Source organism: Platalea leucorodia (assembly GCF_965183815.1).
Source record: "Platalea leucorodia genome assembly, chromosome: 9".
NCBI lineage: Eukaryota > Metazoa > Chordata > Aves > Pelecaniformes > Threskiornithidae > Platalea > Platalea leucorodia.
Window position 1 is genome coordinate 32,698,487 of NC_138831.1, and position 20,626 is coordinate 32,719,112.

At 35.0% G+C, this 20,626-nt stretch overlaps 1 protein-coding gene across 9 annotated transcripts in view; it reads left to right on the forward strand.

Moving 5' to 3' along the window:
• VPS13C (vacuolar protein sorting 13 homolog C) overlaps window positions 1–20,626 on the forward strand; it is a 99,730-nt gene that overhangs the window by 68,447 nt on the left and 10,657 nt on the right. For 6 of the 9 annotated variants that reach the window (XM_082322098.1, XM_082322100.1, XM_082322099.1 and 3 more), the window contains 21 exons: window positions 257–646; window positions 1,681–1,785; window positions 2,561–2,725; window positions 3,084–3,212; window positions 3,958–4,091; window positions 4,480–4,606; window positions 6,065–6,300; window positions 6,637–6,787; window positions 7,859–7,999; window positions 9,087–9,168; window positions 9,275–9,344; window positions 10,188–10,299; window positions 11,212–11,325; window positions 12,884–13,020; window positions 13,281–13,362; window positions 13,796–13,909; window positions 14,164–14,239; window positions 14,898–15,061; window positions 16,329–16,374; window positions 17,399–17,522; window positions 18,239–18,353. In XM_082322098.1, the coding sequence (XP_082178224.1) occupies window positions 257–646; window positions 1,681–1,785; window positions 2,561–2,725; window positions 3,084–3,212; window positions 3,958–4,091; window positions 4,480–4,606; window positions 6,065–6,300; window positions 6,637–6,787; window positions 7,859–7,999; window positions 9,087–9,168; window positions 9,275–9,344; window positions 10,188–10,299; window positions 11,212–11,325; window positions 12,884–13,020; window positions 13,281–13,362; window positions 13,796–13,909; window positions 14,164–14,239; window positions 14,898–15,061; window positions 16,329–16,374; window positions 17,399–17,522; window positions 18,239–18,353 (2,814 nt within the window). Of the gene's footprint in view, window positions 1–256; window positions 647–1,680; window positions 1,786–2,560; window positions 2,726–3,083; window positions 3,213–3,957; window positions 4,092–4,479; window positions 4,607–6,064; window positions 6,301–6,636; window positions 6,788–7,858; window positions 8,000–9,086; window positions 9,169–9,274; window positions 9,345–10,187; window positions 10,300–11,211; window positions 11,326–12,883; window positions 13,021–13,280; window positions 13,363–13,795; window positions 13,910–14,163; window positions 14,240–14,897; window positions 15,062–16,328; window positions 16,375–17,398; window positions 17,523–18,238; window positions 18,354–19,251; window positions 19,503–20,626 lie in introns of those variants that run through there. The other 3 variants (XM_082322101.1, XM_082322105.1, XR_014229210.1) reach the window with 3 other exon arrangements.

Below are 20,626 nucleotides of genomic sequence, written 5' to 3' on the forward strand. Positions count from 1 at the left end.
AGACAGGGGATACATTGGAGCTATTTTGCCTTCCTGAAATCCAGAATTAAGCAGTCTTTACTGTCCTGCAAGAAAAGTGCAATTGATCTCAAATTATTCGTAGGATCAGGCTCAAATAAAAGTGATTGGAGACTGGAACATGTAGTACTGAGATACCCGAAACGTGCATCTTGCAAGAGAAGAATAAAATGTGTTTTTGTAATACCTAAATTTTATATGTTAAAAACTTAATTTGCTCCTTCTAATTTTGCTACAGGGAACAGCAGAAGCCTGTGAATTGACAGAAGGGAGTGCTGCAGATGTTTTTCATTCAAGAATCAATGGAGAAATAATGGAGCTTGTGTTGATAAAATATCAAGGCAAAGACTGGAATGGGCATCTTAAAATTCGTCATGGGATGCCTGAATTTTTTTCCGTGTGTTTCACATCCCATTCTGCGCCAGTGATGACAGTGGATATTTACATACATACTAGGCGAATTGGAAGCCGTATGATCTTGTCTGTGTTCAGTCCTTATTGGATAATCAACAAGACTTCCCGTATTCTCCAGTATCGAGCTGAAGACACTCATGTGAAGCATCCAGCAGACTACAGAGATATTGTTTTGTTCTCCTTTAAAAAGAAAAATATTTTTAGTAAAAATAAGGTATGCTTATTTTAGGCGGTGGTGGTTTAAAATCCTGCTCTGAGGGGGACGCTCCCATGCGCTGCCCCCCGCCCCCCCCCCATTTGTCTAAGGATTGGGTTTTTTTACTATTTATAGGCTTTCATTTGGCTGCTGCTTTCTTCTTGTTAATTAGACTTTTTGGACTAAGTAGAAGGGAAGGCAGGTAGACAAAAAGTCTATTGTAACTTTTTCCAGATCTTGCACTGCATCGCATTGGCTAACTTTCATCCTGCCAGAAGCTGGCTGATGGTGTAGAGTGGTTAGGTCCTGAAAACTCTGTGGGTACCCTACCAGAAAAATCTTTCCTTGGAGAGAGGAGTTTAATGTAGCTATGTAAACTAAGAGTGTGGTTTCCTTTATAGTCCAAAGGAAGGCTGCTCTGAATCTTCCTGTGGAGGCATTTTCCATTGAATAAAGAGGAATTACAGGCTTATGTTTTAGTCAGCTTGGTGCTTTGACACTTAAAATGCACAATGTAAATATTCTGTCCTATGTTAAACATATTTCTTTTGTTTTGATTTTGTTTTGATGTGATATTTTTATAGTCAAATGAAGAGTACTGTAGTAGAGGATTTTTTCTGAAGTGGCCCTTCTTTCCTTGCAAATCTATTTTTTTCACCCAACAATAGTGAAGAAATGGTTGAGGAAACAGTTTTGACAAGGTGTTCTTTTGATTGTTTCCTCCCCCCTCTTCAAGTTTGTGAAGCACCGCAAAATTGTAGCACTTTCCCATCTATGTGTGTGCTGTCACAAACATAAGAGTCAATGAGGACTCCTCTATTTTGCTGCCTTTTACTGTTAAATCTTTCCCAGAACTCAGGCACAGACTAATAAATCAGAATATGAATAGTGATACTACATGCTTAAGCTCATCTTAACTTACAGAAGGTTTTAAAAGCACTTGTCATCTTTATACTGCTGCATGTGATATAATTGCACTCCATAATGCATGAACTATAAAATTAAAATGAATTTATTGAAGTACTTTCCACATTGTTCTTTTTTGTGTGTAGATCCAGTTATGTATTTCGACTAGCACTTGGTCCAGTAGCTTTTCCCTTGATACTGTAGGAAGCTATGGATGTGTCAGATGTTCAGCTAATAACATGGACTATCTGGTAAGATAGGTTTCTGTGTTTTGTGGAGCTCTCTTGGGGTTCTTTTGGCTTGACTTTTTTTCTCCTTTAAGGCCTTTGTTTCACTACTTACACTGTTTTTAAATCATGGAAATATTTAACATCTAGGGTGATAATTTTTATGCCCCAACTATTCAGGTCTGCACCTGGTGAGAAGTAGTTTCACCAACAGAATTTTCAGTGTAATCATAAACATGTGATTTATATAACAAATGTGTAGTACTAGGCTGTTTGAAAATACAACGGTGAACTCGCATAGTAGAGATAAGAGTTCACATTCAGAATTCATAATGGTTTGCAAATGTTAGATCTTCACTTAGCAGCCTTGTCTAAGACTATGTTTCCACAACTAAGCAGAATAAAGAATATACTTTATTCTTTTTATTTTTATTTAGTATGCAGATATGTGGGGAATTGTGTTTCCATATACTGTTTAACTGATCTCTGATACGATCATTTTAGGTTGTCTTGATTTAGTGTAGAGGGATTCCTGTTGGATTTTCCCCACAAATACTACAGCTACAAAATGCTACAGCTAAAACCGTAAAACTGTCTCTTTATCATTGTGTTAATTGTGTTGCGTAGTTCGCTGATTTTACTGCATGCTGTTTTGGTTCTTTTATTACAGGTGTTCAGAACAGGAGTGTTACATGCTAACCTTTGTAATTACAGTAATGTTGACTTTTCTTTTTTTCCATCCTGACTTTACTCTTAAGCTTCTTGTTGATTGTTTGCTCAAATTGTCCTTGTTTAACAGGTTGGAGTTAGCATCAAAATGAGCAGTTTTAACCTTACCAGGATAGTTACCTTCACTCCATTCTACACAATAGCAAACAAATCTTCTCTGGAACTAGAAGTTGGAGAAATTGGTCCTAGTGGCTCTTTTCCAACTAATAAATGGAATTATATCTCTGCTTCAGAGGTAATGTTTCAGGGTTTTTTTTTCCTTTGGATGTTATTGTAGTCAAACAACTGGTATCTGGCTGTCACTTAAGGAAAAAGCAGTTCTCTTACAGAAGCTCAGTCACTTCTGATGGTATGATGTGGATACTTCACATCTCAGGGCAACTTGAACAGCACAGGTTGCATATATTGGTAAATTAATCAAGTCCTTCAGTTTAGATAATTTACTAAATGTAGATGAGATGTTAATCAGTAAATAGTGGGGTAAGAACTAAGGCATTTGAAATAGTTTTAGTCACACAAGACTGTTTTACTGCTGGCTTACTACCTTGAACATACATGAACTCTTAAAGTCATGCATATTTCTTGTTTTACAGTGTCTTCCATTTTGGCCTGAAAACTCATCTGGTGAACTTTGTGTAAGAGTAGTTGGCTATGAAAGCTCATCCAAACCATTCCTGTTTAAAGCCCAGGATAACGGTACTCTGCTGAGGCTGGAAGAATTGGTGAGACTGACTTTGTGTGGTCTGTTCTTAATACTCCATTGTAACCTTATGGCATTGAACTTAAGAAACGTTGATTCCCCAAGGTCATCAAGATTGAAACCTTGTGCCTTAAGGTGCTGGTGCACTGCACTTCGGTTCTGTTGCACAAAAAAGGTTGTGAATCAAGTTTGCAATGTTGTTAATGTTTTCATAGGTGTGTGAAGTGGTCAAGTGATTTAGTTTGGACAAGCTTATAGGAAGCTGAACAGCTGATTTGTTTACGGGTTTAATCAACAGAACTTTTCTGCTCAGTGATCAGTTTGTTAATATGCTGTTGCTGTATTTGTCATACCTTTAAAAACTTTAGTATGTTTGCCTAGAGTAGCCTTTCAGATTTTTAAGGAGTATGAAGGAAATTGCAGTTTCTAAATATAATTTTAAGTTTTGTAATAGAAAGTGAAGGGAATGTTTGCCTATACTTTTTTCTGAACTTAGCCAAATAAAGTAATTCTTAAAAATGTTATCATTTGAATATAATTTTTCAGTTAAGTTAAATCAACAAATAGTTTGTGGATGCTACTGATGTCTGTTTTAAGCCAGTGACCAGTGTTTGGGCTTACTGTTACTAGATAATGTAGAGTACACTTCCTTTTTTCATTTGTAAGAGGCTGGTGAAAGATTGATCTAAAAATAACAATTTAGTCTGTTCTAACTTGAATTTACGCATAGAATCAATATTGAACTTTCTGTCTAACTTTCTCTCCAGAATGGGGGCTTACTGGTAGATGTGAACGTTTCTGAGCATTCTACTCTCATAAGCTTCTCGGATTACCATGAGGGAGCTGCTCCAGCTCTTATTGTTAACCATACTTCCTGGGACTCCCTCAGATATAAACAGAGGTATGTGAAAGAAACAATTCACCATTGGTTGTTTAACCAGGGGGTATCCTTTGTGAAGAAAGTATTTCTCTTTTACCATTATGGTACCTTGAAAAATAGAAAAAAAATTTGTCTTCATCATATTCTTTTAATGAAGTATTTTGTCTACTTTTAAGCAGTCTTCATAGTTTGAGAAAGTGGGGGGAATAAAGTCGCGGTATAGATCTTAGTTCACCCAGAGCCTAGCTGCAGCTGGACTTGTTTGGAGTGGATAGCCTAGGCCCTTCATGCTTCACCCCAGGGGGCTGGAGGGGCGGAGTATATAGCACTGTGATCTGCTTGCACCCCTTCAATCAGTGGTCTTAACTAGTGAATGCTGTCATATTACTCCTTTTCTTTTAACCTGCAGTGGATTACAAGAGGAAATGGAGTTGAAACCAAAGCAAGTATGCCTGTTTGCATGGACAGATCCAACTAAAACAAGAAAATTGACTTGGGGCTACTCCCAAAATTTTGGTGAACATGACCTACTTAAGGTAAATTTCAGAAGGGGAGAAGTAAATGCTAAACCAATCTAGGACTATAACAAGATTAAAATTATGTGGGAGAAAGCTTCTTTGGTAACTTTGCATCTCTCTTGTCCTGTAAGAGACTTTTAAGCCTGCTCTCAAGTAGCAAGATTTTAGATGTTTAGATTAATATAATTGGAGGATTGGGCAGAAACTCCAACCTGCATTTTCCCCATGGTTTTCTTGGATATGAAAGAAGGAGGATAAAGTGTGTGAGCGGTGGACGTACCTAAATAGTACAGAGGATGAATAATTCACCACTTATCTAGTAGTGCTGCATTCGGCTTAAGTATCTCCCTAAAGATGGAGAAAACCCCTGACTGTTGTGACTCTCACTTCCTATGGGAAATGCTTGCATGGAGCAGAAAATTCTGAGTTGCTTGCTAAGAGCTATTTCAGTGTTTGTAACTCATGCAATATTAAAATAGGAAAATTTGTGAAGCAGGGGCAAAATAAAGATGATCAAGATGGAAAAAGAGTGGGGCAAGAGGGAAGCTATAACTAGAAGCAGAGGTAAATATAGGATAAGACTGGGCAAGTATTTTGTTAAAGAATGGGGAAGCAAGCACTGATGGAGGAAGATTTTTCTCACTTAACTGGAATGTAGGCTAAATAAAGTCCTATGTGTCTGTCTTGAAATAGCAGCCCTCTTGCACCTTTTACTAAACTGAATTCTTCAGAGGTGGCTTGTTTTTTCTGTTGACTAGGCACAGAGTTAAGATAAGAAAACTGAAAACGTTAGTAGCTGAAAGTAGGGACAGGAAAGCAAGTTTGTGTTTCAGTTATACTGGAAATGGATTTAGTTTCTCACAGCTGAACTCTGACAGTTAACCAATTACAGTGTGCTTTACTGTATAAGCACTTTCTTGGGTCAAATTTTTTACATTTAAAATGTTTTTAGTTTGAAACTGATTTTCTTAGTATATAATTGTGGTTACATTCATGATTATTTGGGGCTTTTGAGAAAAGGGCTTTAACTATCTCAGTTTTGCCTCACAAATTAACAAATAAGGAATATCTGCATTTGAAGAGCAGAGATCTTAATCATTGTCTGGTTTTGCAGTTTTGTGGTATATGATTTAATGCCTTCTTCCCCCATCACCTATGATTCTAAGTCTTTTCTTTTGCTGTGAGGGCCTTCATTTCCTAATAATTTCCAGTATTATTCTCATCCACAAATATTGCTGGAATGCCTACTTTTCAAGAGGGTAAAAAAAATTCCCAACCCCCAACTTTCCACTGTTGGGATAGAAGATGCCACCGAATCACTATGATGCAGTAAACTGAACAAACAAGAAAAATACTGAGTTCTGGTTTGTGTGTGTGCCAGTAAACTTGCTTGCTTGTAAACATACAGCAGCATCATGGATTTACTGCTGTAATATACTTATTATATACTTTTTTTTTTTTTTCTCCCCAATACAGGATGAATGTGGCCAATTCCCTTACAATGCAAATACTCAAATACACTGGGTGTCTTTCCTGGATGGACGCCAACGAGTGCTGCTTTTTACAGATGATGTTGCATTAGTTTCTAAAGCACGACAAGCAGAGGAGCTGGAGCAACCTGATCAAGAAATAAACTTGTCAATCCATAGTCTTGGACTTTCTCTTGTTAACAATGAAAACAAAAAAGAAATCTCTTATATAGGAATTACTAGGTACTGCACATGGAAGCCTAAATATTCCTTTGAATAATCAAAATTTGACAGCATATTATAATTTTAGCAATATAGTTGAGTTGAAGAAGACATTTTTCAAATGGAATTAATATAAGTGAAACCTTTTTAAGTAAAATTAAGTTCTGCCTTTATTCTTATTGTGCAATTTGAATAAATAGGAGTAACTGCCTTCTTTCTTAGATTCTATTGAAAAAAAGAGTAAACAATATTTTTTTTTGAACCTGAAAAATTAGGATAATGTCTTTATACATGGTTTGCATGCATAAGAAAGGTTTAAATACTCTTAAATTGTTAACCCTGTTATTTGCCTTGCAGCTCTGGTGTTGTTTGGGAAATGAAACCAAGGCAAAAGTGGAAACCATTTAATCAAAAGCAAATAAACCTGTTGGAACAAGCCTATCAAAAGTATCTTTGTAAGAGTGCTTTCCAAGCTCCAGGTTGGCATAAACTAGACAGCAATACTGAGGTATGTTTTGAGGTTTCAGTGTTGAAATGATTGCAGAACATGTACAACAGTTAAAACAGACTTCTGTTTTGCTAAGTAAGGATAGATGCTGTGTTAAAGAGGAACAAAAACAAAAAGCAAGCTTTTTGCTTTTTTTTTTAATAGTTTCACATTTTATACAGTAGAATATTTTTGTATTGAGGTAATACTGAGGCAGTATTGAGGTATTTTTCAGACTTGTATTATGAAGTGAGAATCTCAAAGAATTTTGCTTTTGTGTGGTAGAAAAGATTGCTTGGTATCTGCGTGTTAGTTATGAACCTATATTTTCATTGATGCAACTTCAGTTCTTTGCAGAAATCTTGGTTTTAGCTTCTTAGTAAGCTGTGGTTCCCATGGCTTGATATGATAAAGGAGCCTATAGCGTTGAAAGACTCTTGAAATTAATTCACTTACCTGAGCTTTTTCAGACATTAATTATACATAGCTGTATTCCACGCATAAATTTAATGTGTTGAAATGGCTAAGTAAAATACAGGCATTTTATAGTACCATAATCAGGCTTGTTTTCTATATCATCCTTTCATTTGAAAAACATATATATCCTTAGTTGTATGAATACTTCCATTTATGTACATTGCAGTAGTGCATTTACAGTACGTGGTATCAAAACCTTGTATCTCTAAATCATTATATTTGACTCAGAATAAAGGAGAGGTTTTTCCTTTTTGCTTCTCATAACTTAAATGTTTCAGGATCAGGGTAAAAGCATCATCTGGAGAAGTAGTCAGCTGCATGTAAATATCTTTAATTATGGCAGTGTAATATATAACTCATGAAGAAATAGGTACTAAGATGACACAGAAGTTCCTGCTTGGGGCAACTAAAGCTGCAATGTAATGTGCTTATCAGACTAACTTGTGGTTTTCGTTCCTTTCCATGCAGATAACTGGATTGAGTAATTCAATAGCCATGTGATCATGAAATAAGGAAAAATGCATGTTTTATGTCCTAGTCTGCTTACTAGTAACATAACATTTCATTATTTCTCTAATTAAACTGTATGTTAGCTCTGCTTTCTTGTATTTCCAGGTGAATTTTAGTAAGTTTCCAATGGAAATGCGTCTCCCAGTCAAATGCAGCATCCGACGAAACTTCCTGTCAGGAATTCAGGTTGAATTCAAACAGTCACCTCACCAAAGAAGCTTACGGGCTCAATTGTATTGGCTGCAGGTATCATCTTTCATCATGTTCTATAAACTAAACAGACACTTTAAGGCTTTTATTTTATTCATTTATATGAAAAAGTGTCTCCAAATTTTACATATGTGTTGCTCTGCTCACTGCATCAGAGTAGCAGAAGGGCTATGAATACTCCATTGAAGGAAAAGTACTGCAGAACTGCCATCCCAGGATTTTGCAAGTAGTATGGAAAAAGCTCCACAAAATTGTGGGTTAATGTAAAGTGGGGTGCTATGAATGAAAGTTTATTTCTAGAGAGAGGTGTTTTGGTGTTTTAAAACGAAGAAACAAAAACCTCAACCTCTTTCAAAATTTGCTTACCATAGTTTGCATAGTCATGTAACATCATTCTAGAGAGTGTATCTAGAGGTTCAGAGATCTTTAGTGCAAAAACTACCTGTCTAATGGAAAGTAGATAATAGACATTTAAATACTCAAAAGTAGTATGCAGTAATATATCTGCATGTAAGCTTAACAGCGAATTAATGTGCAACACTTGCACCTGATTAGCATACTCCAGTCAGTACTAAAAGTGTTGCTAAATTAGCCAATAGAGCACTTGAGCAGGTACTAGTGAAAAGTGATCAGTACTAGAGGAAAATAATGGTGAGAAGCCATCATTGTCATCTTCATCTCCATTTGCTGCACTTCAGAGTCCCACAGGGGAGGGCACTCATTGAGGACTCTGTTGATGCTTTTCCTGACCAGCTGGTGGGGAAGAGTTTCCTCTTTCCTTTTATCTTTTGCATTTTGTTTTTATTTTTGCCTGAAGGTAGTTTTCACTATTACAGTCAATGTATGCCGTCAGCTGCACACCCTCTAAATGAATCCTTATGAGTGTGAACCTGTGTAAGCATTCCTTGTGCAACACTTCCAGTCATCTGACCTTTTATAACTAAATAAGTAGCATTCCAAAATATCAGAGTAATCCTCTTCCTCTTCTCTCCTTCCCCCAAAATAAGAATGACGTTCTTCTTGAACACAAACTATAAACAAGTTCCTCAAGCCTTCTAAAATGGAAATGTCTTTGATTATTATGTCATTAAAATATTCCTGTAATTATGCAATAATTTTTTAGGTTGATAATCAATTACCAGGATCAATGTTTCCTGTTGTATTTCACCCTGTAGCCCCTCCCAAGTCGATTGCTTTGGATACAGGTAAGAGAAAGCGTTTAGTAATATCAGATTTATTCAGCCTTAAAAGTAGTAACTTGACAATTTATTTTTTACATATACTTAGATTTTTTTTTTTTTTTCTATTTAGAACCAAAACCCTTCATTGATGTCAGCATCATCACTAGATTCAACGAATACAGCAAAGTACTGCAATTCAAGTGAGTTTAACAGTGTGTTGTAATACAATTTTGGAGATCTAATGCTTTTTAGAAGTGAACCTTGTTTTAAAGTTCACATTCTCCTATCCAAACAACTCTTGACTTAGATTGAGTTTTTAAACATCTCCAGTGAAAAAACATCATTCTAAAAGAAACTTACTTCTAGAAAGTAAGGACTGACCACATGAAGGGACTGTTACGCAAATTCTTTAGTAATCAGAATTATTTCCCTCTTGTACTACAATATCAGAGTTGCATGTCTGCCTGTTTGCTGTACAGTGTTGGGTTTATTTGATGCTCTAACAATAGACAGCTCATACAGTCACTAATGTAGTCCAGTAGAGTGTGTTCTGTTGTGAAATGTAAGTTCTTTAGTTAGTATGTCTGTGTCTTGAGTTTTTGTACTAAAAATGAGGCAAAAAGTTATATTGATGGTTTCTAAGTCTCTGTACCCAACTAGTGTGGATATAATATTTGAGAATGCTGTATTTTAATAAAATAAATATTCAGTAATATGACTTTTGGAGAGAGGCAGTTGGATAAGAGGAAGAAATACGTTGTTTAGGTGATGTTATCTATGGAGCACATGGAATCATAATGTATGAATATAAGAAGTATTTGGTGATGGTTCATATTTTTAGGTAAATTTTGAAAGTGTTCATCTACAGTAAAGTAGTGTATAACTTTGTGAGGCTGGTAAGCCTTTCCAACTATAAATAGTTGATATTGTAGATTTTAAGTCTTAATATGCAACATTGCATAACAAAAATTCAATTACATAGGGTAAGGATGTGATATTTAAGTTTAACTTCTACAAGTATACACTGTTTTTTCTCATTTTAGATACTTCATGGTTCTTATCCAGGAAATGGCACTGAAAATTGATCAAGGATTTTTAGGAGCACTTAGTGAACTTTTCACTCCGTCTACAGACCCAGAAGCTGAAAGACAAAGGGTAACATATGAGAGAAACTGATTTTTGCCAGAACAGGGCCTTTTATTTAAGTTTAAGTGAATGAATATTGCGTTTGACAACAGTGAATGAAAGGACATGGTAAGATAATTTTCAGTGAAGCATTGGGATTTCTGTTAAACATTGGCTGTGAGCATTACTAATTGACAAGTTTGAGTAACTGATATTTGGGTATGTGTAACTGTTTTCTGCTCTTCTAATGTTTCATTAATTGATGACACAGTTGTTTCAACTGTGGCTACAGTGTTAAGGGTGGTGGATGAAATAAGGTTAGGGTTTATAAAGTGGGCTTCTAATTGTCTGTTAGTCAACAGTGTCTTTTGTCTTCAGAGAGCAGAAGGAAGAGATTTTCATGGCTCTAAATGAAGTCTTAAATAGGTGGATAGTATTCAGAAAAGTCACGTTTGGTTCTAGTGTGCATAGGAAAGTCATTCTTACAAGTTTCTTTTTCTTAGAAATTAGATCTTCAGATACTGTATAAAAATTCCAATTTTGTGAGGAAATACAAAAACACAAAGAACCTCAGGAAGTTAGTTATTTTACTAATACTTCTAAATTAATTTAGAAGTGCTACCTTAAGTGGTTGAAGAATTTAAGGGAATATCAAGTGATATATCATAAATTGGAAAAGTCACCCAGAAATTGTTGTGATTTTGGGGTTTGTTTTTTTTGTTTTCAATCCTGGATTAAATAAAAGTATTAGTACAGTTATAATCTGGTATACAAAAGTAATTAGTGTATTTCCAGTTTTCGAGGTGTTGGCTATTTAACTAATTAGTTAACTGTTTTATTACATCTGGCTATGATTATTTTTGCTGTTTATATGTATGTATGTTTTTACATATATTTATAGACAATATTATTAATTATATTACTTTTTTTTAATAAAACCAGTCTAAATTAATTCAGCAAGATGTAGATGCGCTTAACACTGAGCTAATGGAGTCTTCCCTAACAGACCTGTCAATGCTCAGCTTCTTTGAGCATTTCCATATTTCTCCAATTAAGGTATGTAACAGAGATGCTTTTGGTTAATAAAACACTTGATATTGGTGATCTTTTAGTTCTTTATAGTAAATATATCATCAGATCAACCTTCTGGGTTATTGAGGTCTTCATGCTGTCTTCCTAATGGGGATTTTTTTTATGTTCTCTAGAACTTTATTGGAAAACTTTCTTAGTTGCCCATGAATACAAACAGACCCTTAACCGTTGCCAAGTGGGAAGAGTCAATGGGTATAATAGTGAGGAAGGCTAGATAAAATGCTGGCCTGAAGGTATCCAAGTAATGTATGATAAGTTATAATAAAATACACTTTCGTGGGCTTGTCTTCGTGTCTCTCTTAAACCAGTTAGATTTTTTTTTTTTTTTTTTTTTTTGAGCAAGGGAAGAAAGATCATCAGTAATAATACATTATTCCGAATGTACAGAATGCTCCCCTGAGGCTATCAGATTGCATAAGAATTTAGAGGAAAAAAATCACTTACTTTTGTTTTCTTTTGACTGAACATTTAAAAGACAGACATAAACCCCAATACAGATTATTAAATTCTGGCACTTTTTTCAAATTTTTACGTATTTCACTAGGTATTTGTTAGGGTACACTTAGATTCTTGGATTATTTTTTTTTTAATATGATTGTGCTTATAAACTTAAGAGTGTGAAGCCAGGGAAAACACTAGAGGAACAAGACACTATTGTGATATTTTAACATTATCCTTTAGCTAGTCTGGCTAAAGTTGTTGAAGAAACGGTTATAAATTTAAGTCTCTTTTGCATCTTTGTTTAAAATGTCTACATGTGCTGCCTGTTAAGTACAAGAAGGGGCTTCTTTTTCTCTCCTATTTTTTCCCCTTACTTCAGTGACCTATCCCAATATTCTAAACCACCGGATAGTGGGAAGACCATGAAAATGGCTGTGTGGCCTTTTGAAAAAAATGAAAATGGGGAATCTTGAAAAAGTCAAATCATACAGGTTAACTGCCGTGCCCTCTTTTAAGGGAGCAGAAGGGAGCAATATTGATTATGGTGATTAACAAGGGAAAAGGAAAATAATTTTCTGTTGCCCTCTCCACCCTTAAGAAAAGTGTGTGGATTTCCTTTAAAAAGTTTCTTATTGACTCTAAACAATCACATTTTACAGTGTTGAAGACAGTTCTCTAAAGTTCGTGCATTTCCCCAAAAGAGTGACTGGTTGCAAAAATACACGAGCTAGTTAAGAAAATCAAAATTTAAAATTTAACTTGTACTGGGAATTAAACTCCCCCTGTTTAACAAGTTATTTCTCTCATTGTTTACACAGAAGTTCACAGATGTAAACATAACAAAAGTTAAACTTCTAGGGCAATTTGACACTTCTCTGTATGGAAATATAAATAAATACATAGGTTATCAAAGTAATACCATTGTGAGTTTAAGCATGTTTGTTGAAATTCTACATTTCCCCAAAGGGAGTAAAAATACACTTCTTCACTACTGGTTTGTTTACATGTGCGCTGCACAACCTGTCTGGTGTGTGTCTTTTTTGTCTTTATTTGTCTTGTTTTACTAATTCTTTCTTGACAGTTGCATTTGAGTCTGTCTCTGGCTTCTGGTGGAGAAGCATCAGATAAGGAGGGGGAAATGATAGCCATCCATTCTCTGAATTTGCTGTTGAAAAGTATTGGAGCTACTCTAACAGATGTGGATGATCTTATTTTCAAGTAAGCTAATAAAGGTTTTTGGTTTTCGTTTTTTTGTAATACTTTGAATATAGCTACTGTACATGTTGTAATTTGCTCCATGGTAAACTTTGACTAGTATAAATGTATACAGCCTTTGGGGAAAGGGAGGAATGGAGGGAAGATGGGGTTTGGGCTCCTTTTTAAGAGAATAGGCCTTCAGGATTATCTGAAGGAAAAAACAGAACTACTTGGAAGGAAGAAGAGTATCTATAACTAACGTATGATTACTCATCTTTCAGACTTGCTTTCTTTGAAATTAAGTATCAGTTCTACAAGAGAGACCAACTGATGAAGAGAGTTGTTAGACATTATAGTGAACAAGTAAGTTTATTTAGTCGAGCAGTTGTGTAAAATTTTAAGTATCTTACAGAATGCAGAAAATAGGAAAGGAAAGGTAAATACCTCTAAAAGCTATTAATTTTTGATTTCATGGTAGTGAAGTAGGAATCTGGTGGTACGAAAATGGAAATACAAAAGTGTCCTGAAAATGTGTTTTAAGAATTTTAAGTGATTACTTCTGTTCTTTTTATTTATATTTTTCTTTACCAAAGTATTCTAATAGTTATCCATACATATACTGCATCTTTTGCCTAAGCCTGTCTTCATTCTAGTAGGAATACTTAGTTGAGTACTCTAACGTCTTAGGTACTAAATTAAAAAATTTACCCATCTTGGGTTCTAATGTAGAACTGTGTGTAACAACAGCTAGTAACACTGCTCTTGTTTTTGCTTATTTTGCCCTCTCATTATTTAGCTCCTGAAACAGATGTATGTTCTTGTACTTGGGTTAGATGTTCTTGGAAATCCATTCGGCTTAATCAGAGGCTTGTCTGAGGGAGTTGAAGCTTTCTTTTATGAGCCGTTCCAGGTATGACTTCCTGATTCTTCAACAGTGTATGAATAGTAGGCTGATTGAACATACTGGTAGGGTTGTAGTTTTGTTGTCACTGTACTGTACACCCTGAACAGTTAAGAAAGCAGTAATTTTTTATGTTAACTTTAAAGAAATAACATATTCAAATGGCCTGACTTTCATCAGTTTGCTAGGAGTTGCTAGTTTTTTCTTGAAACAGATGTGTAAATATATAGTTTTCTGCTATTCATAATAAGCTTCATTTTTAGGGTGCTGTTCAGGGACCTGAAGAATTTGCTGAAGGCTTTGTAATTGGTGTTAAAAGTCTTCTTGGACACACAGTGGGTATGTATCATATTGTTACCATTTTCATAAATTAAGTTAACTCGTGGATTGCATTTAGATTTTTTTCTTCTTATTTTGAAGGGAAAGTTGTATTTTTAAAATATGTACATGGTCATTTTTTGATGAGTATTTAAGTTTGTCAGATATGATTGCCAGTATTTGTGATACAGATCATTCATACCTAGCTTACTTGAGACCATCTAAATGTCTGTTCTGTAGACTGAGCAAGCAAACTGAGAAACATTGCACGTATAACTGAATTTGTAACATGCTGTGGATGAATAAGGAAAATAATTCTAATGGTCCTAAAATGAGTGGAGAAGCCTGAGAAGTGTTCTTAGGACTAGCTACTGTTACAGTTACCTTAGATTTTTATTTAGCTATGTGTTACAGCAATTAGAGAAAATATGGTTCCATCCAATATGCTATATACCATGTACTGAAGTGATTTAAGGGTTACCTTTTGCTGTATTTATGGATTTCAGGCCAGATTCTGGAGTCTTTTCATGGACAACATGTGATAGTCACTCTGCATAAATTTGTAATATCTAAACTGAATATGAAGGGAAATTGCTATGAACTCTGTGGCTTCTTGTGTGTTGTCTGCTATTAAATTCTGAAAGAACAGTAACTTTTGCTTTCCACCCTGTTCCATCAGGTGGTGCAGCAGGGGTGGTGTCTAGGATCACTGGTTCTGTTGGAAAAGGCTTGGCTGCTATTACTATGGATAAAGAATTTCAGCAGAAACGGAGAGAGGAAATGGGTCGGCAGCCAAAAGACTTTGGTGACAGCCTGGCCAAAGGAGGAAAAGGCTTGTTACGGGTATGAGTTTGAAGTTGAGGGTATGATGTGCCAACTCTTAATCTATGCTTGAAAATTATATGCAAGCAAGTTTGATAATGTCTTCTGTTTAGTTCCTGAACTGATAAAGAAGAAACAAACAGGCGATCAGTCTATAGGACACTTGGAATAGTGTATCAGCGTTAGTGTTTGAGGTCGTGTTTTTGGCCAACCTGAGGACTTGAAGGTAGGGTCTCGGAAAGGAGAAGTGTAGGAACTAACACCAACTTGTCCTGTGAGTTATATAAATAAGCAAATAGTTACTCATGTTCAACAAATGTGTTGTCTAATTAAAGTAACTGGGCCCTTATTTTACCTTGCATTCTGTCATTAAAGTCATTTGGCTGTGAATTATAAGTTCTGGGCATGTGCTGCATAGTAGAAATGGCTTCCTATATGCTGAGGTCTTATAAAAACTACTAGATTTTCTTGACTTAAAAGAATGTGAACATGAAGCAAGTAGAATGTGTATAAAAGCAACTACTACATTAGGCTGGAGAGATTTTTCTGAAATAGAAACTGTGCAACTCCTGTATTTTTTTATAATCTAAAATCGAGAACCTTTTCTGGTTGCTGAAAGATCATGTCTGTTTCTAGTTAAAATGTTAAGTGTGAGACAAACCCCATATAAACAATTACTGAGATCTTTATTACCTGAATGCAAATTAAGTCTTTAATAAATTCTATCGCTTCCTATTCAGAATAAAAACAGTCAACTTATTTCTAAGTAATTATAAGTAATAAACATTGTGGAGTTGTTTCTGGTACTGTTTGCTGAAAATTTGGAAGTTACATCAGTGGATTTTTATTCTTTTGCCTTAGTGGCATTAAACTACTTGACCTTTAAAGTCTTCCAGAGAGTTATTTGATGTTAATTTATCCCGAATATTTCATATCACTCACTCATGACTGGGAATTCTGGCAGCTTCCTGTTAGTAGTGAAAGAGAAATAGCAACTTTCTTAATTATTACAAGACTGATTACTGTACAGAAGATTTGTTAGTCTTTCTTGCCAGCATAAAAGTTTCTTCAGCCACTTTAGTTTCCCTCTCCTTTCTTTCCCTCAGTTATAATTTTCTTAACAACTTTAAGTAAAAACCAACCAAACAAAAAACCTAGCCAAACAATGTTTCGGATATTGAACTTCATGATAAAGTTTTAAAATGAAGGATGAGAGACAACTGGTTGCCCAGTTGAACTGTAGCATTTCTGTTTCTAAGTATGAACTTAATTATCTTCTTCATTTTAGGGTGTTGTTGGAGGTGTGACGGGCATAATCACTAAACCTGTAGAAGGTAAGCACTGAGGTTGCACTGTACTGCTTAAATGTTTTCCCACTACTTCACAATTTATTTTGTAATTTTAAGAAGTATCAATCTAAGTGTGGTGATGCTAAGGCATAGTAAGATTATGTTTCTAATTGAAATGTGACCTTATACGATGATTTACTCAAATATAGCTGTTACTGGCTTACTGCCTTTTCAGCCTTTGTGTGAATTAAGGAATGGTTGTCGTTGTGACATATTTTGTTAGGTCTGCTGTAGTACCCCATTTATTGTCTAACACCAGAGTAAAGGTACTAAAAATAACAAAATAAAAAGCACCAATTGAAAAAGTTTTTTGGGACTCTGAAGGTTGGAGAAATCTTAATAAGCAAGTTTGGTTTTAGAAATCAGTATTTGTTTTTGTGAAGACTCTCACTTTATCAGTATGATAGATGATGAAAAAATCCAAGATAAAATGCTTCTTATTAAAATTCATGTCAAAATGATTTAAATTTTGGAAGTTAATTGTTATTTTGTTGTATTTTGTAGGTTATTGGCAGATATTTTGAGGTGTAGTCCTTCTCTCATTGGTGGATGAACACTCATGCTTTCTAAACAGTCTTGGCTCTTCCATAGTTATGTCTCTCCAGAAACATGAAATTTTGAGATAGACATAGTTAACTTCCATTGTACTTGTGCATCTTAGAGTCTTCAGATTATTTTGTTATTACTATCAACCTATAAAAACTGATATATTGGCCAACAGTCCAGACTGAAAGTGTGAGAAGGAGAATCTAGGTAACATCTCAGTTATGCTGGCTTTGGAGGCTGGTAGGATAAGTGAACAGCAACGTCTAAACAGACAAGGAAGCAATGTGTGACTTTTCACAGAAAACTTTTTTACAAGTGGATTGTACGTAATCAATTGCTATGGGCTGTTTCCAATACAAAGCAGTTCTAGTGCAGCCTGGAGCAGTAATGGTTTAATTCTGTTGGTAACGTCTTCAAGTAGGTCATTAAAACTATTTCTTTCTCTGTTCCCTTTCTTTTAAAGGGGCTAAAAAAGAAGGTGCAGCTGGATTCTTTAAAGGAATTGGAAAGGGGCTTGTTGGAGTGGTAGCCCGCCCAACAGGTGGCATCGTAGATATGGCAAGCAGTACCTTCCAGGGAATTCAAAGGTAAAATGTCAAGAAGAAGTTTTGAAGTACTCTCCCTATGTTGGATACCAGGTGGTAAAGTGGTCCAGTAGTGACACACAATTATTTGTGTCAAATACAACATGCAGCAGGATATATCGTGTTGGGAGATGTCTAGTAGCCTATAATGAATGCATTTTATGATGATCTCTGGAAATTGCTGCTTCAGAATATGCCTTGCAGTGTTGTAGTTCAGGCAGATGATAACTAGTCCATTTTCTCCTTTCACTCCTTCCCCTGATCAGAAAGTAATTAAAAGATCATATATAAATTTTACTTTTCAGGTAGGTTTGTGTACTGCTGAATGCAAATATCTAAATGTTATTTAAACTTACTGTAAAAAATAGACCATTGAAATTTTCGGAGAAAAACTTGCCAGTGTGAAATTAGCAGTGCACATCGGGGGCTTCTTGTGTTTTAAGGGTACCTTTGAGAAGTGTGTTAATAAACATATGAACCCTTAGTAAATTATCCACATTTGGGAATAAACTTCTCCAAGTTATTCTGTAGCTATCTAATTGGCTAATGTTACTTTGGATTTATTATTAGCGGTGTGTCTTTACTGTTTACATCTGTAGAGTACCTAGGAAATGTAAGTGGGATATGTGGCAAGTGAAAGGGTAACTTTTTAAAGATATACTGATGAAACTCAGAATTGTAGTAAGTTTACTAGAATACTGTTCCACTGTCTATGGCAGGGTGGCAGAATCAACTGAAGAAGTATCTAATCTTCGTCCTCCACGTTTCATTCATGAAGATGGCATCATCCGGCCATACGATAGGGTGGAAGCTGAGGGTTATGATTTATTTGAGGTATGACTTGCATTGTAAATACAGTTAAAATTCTCTAACCTCTGCAGGGTTCCATAAAGGATTACGTTACAAAAAAGCTGCCAAGGATCTGTGGCAGTCATTGTCTGTAGTAAAAATTTGCCCCAGCCTATTTCATAAGCCAAGCCTGTATAGCAGAGAAGACCCAGTGCTTGTTGTAAGCTGAATGCAACAAGAAAACTGCAGCATTGCTGTTAGATGATCTTCTGCACATTATGTTCTGTAATTGCTTATCTCATGCTCTGGAAGGAGGTAGTAGGATTAAGAATTAGTAGGATTAAGATTTGAATATGTGGAAACAAGAAAAACATTTTGATACTCAGTTTTAATGTTTTGCTTAATAACAAAGCTGAGGCTGCTTTACAAACTAACTTACTTTTAAATAAGATGAATAGAGCTTGAATTGTTTGGCATATAATACAACTACTGAAATTCCTTATTGATTTTTTGTGGGTTTTTGGTTTTGTTTTTTTGTAGTATCAGCAGTTGAAAAAAACGCATGAAATCTCAAAATACCACCTTTTGGTATTTCCTTATGTTGTTCTTAATAGCAATATGTCATAGCTACAGGCATTGTGTGGACATTTAGCCTACTCCTACATCTGAATGTGGCTAATATATGGAGGATGAATCACAGTTGTTTTCAAGTCCTAGATAATGAGAATTCAGTTAATTTGTATTTCAGCCTTCACATTCTTAAAACTTATCTTAAAATGTTTATTTTGTTGCTAAAAAGTTAGAGTAAAATAACTGTCTACATCAACATTTTAAGACCAAAACTTGCATATTTGCTACTACTTTCTAGATGTTCTTTTAATCCTTATTTCGTACTCTATTTCTAATGTTTCTCTTCTTTCTCTTTCTCTCCTGGCATATGCAGCAAGAACTGGAATAACGGAGTAAACATTTTCCATATTTCTTCTCTATTTCAGTCATGGTCTTTTATCTGCCTTACGTATTTAGATTAAGGGCATGATTGCATTTAACATGTCTTCTCCCCTTCATTCGTATCTTTTCTGTGTAGCAGTTGAATAAAACAGTGTTTCATGTTGTCCAGGCTAAGAAAACAACCAAACTAACTTGAATAACCATCTTCAGTAAGATTAGATGAGTGAGTAAGATGAGAGAGACGGGGAGGGTTTGTTTCCTGTGTATTTGTTTTTTCTAAAGATGCTTAGCTCCTTATGAAAGGCAAGAACAGAAGGCACTTGGAACAAAAATCATGGTAGGGTAGATGCTGAGTTCATTCATTTATTAGCGTTCTCTTAGAGCTAGGGCTGTGGATGAAGGGAGAAAGCAACATTTTGATACTTGTGCAAAATTTAAGAGTGATATTGAATGGAATTTTCTTCTGTGAAAATGCTTATAATTTCATACTATAGAAATACTGTTTCCATTTAAATGCTAAGAAAACTTGTATTTGTGGTTTCTGTAATATGCCATAGGCCTGTCATTTATACATCTGATAAACCACTATCACTTCAAGTTACTGCTACTACTACTTCTTTATGAAATTTTATCAATTAAAAAATATAGCCAGCTCAGTTGACTCTGGTTTCATTCACAGAATCTTCTGGGGCTTTGCTGTTCAACATACTTAAATGTAAACTTTCAGCTGTTAAGATGAATTTACATATACATATGAATAAAAATATATATATTTCTAAATTAAGTGATGCCATAAATTTCATTTCTAATACAACATCTTATAAAAAAACAAGCTAAGCTTAACAAGCTGTTCTCAGAGCAAATTGCCTATCATACATGAAAAAAAATTGAGCAGAGACATCTTTCTGCTGCTAATGCCTTTTAAGAATTTAGTGGTCAATAGTCAACTTATTTAATTTAAAATTGTTTAAAAAAATTTAGTGAATTTTTATTTTGGCTAATTAAGTGAAATTAAGTCATGATCTACTAAGCAAACCAAATTTCTTCATGTAGTGAGGTTTTTTATTTTTTGCACTATATTTTTCCCATCTATCAAAAAGGAAAAGGTAGCACAATTAACAGTGAAAACTGGATATTATGCCCTTCCTGCACATCTAATATTTGTATTTTTCTTATCTAAATGGTGTAGTTTGGAATTATATACTAACCAAGAATGAATCCTCTGTATAGTTCACTAAAGTTTCTTCCTTTCAGAAGTCAGTGAATTGAATACAGGTGGTAGGGTTTTTTTGTGTTTGGGATTTTTTTTGTGTGTGGTTCCCCCCCCCCCCAACTGATTTTTATTATTATGCTAGAGGTTAGTGTTG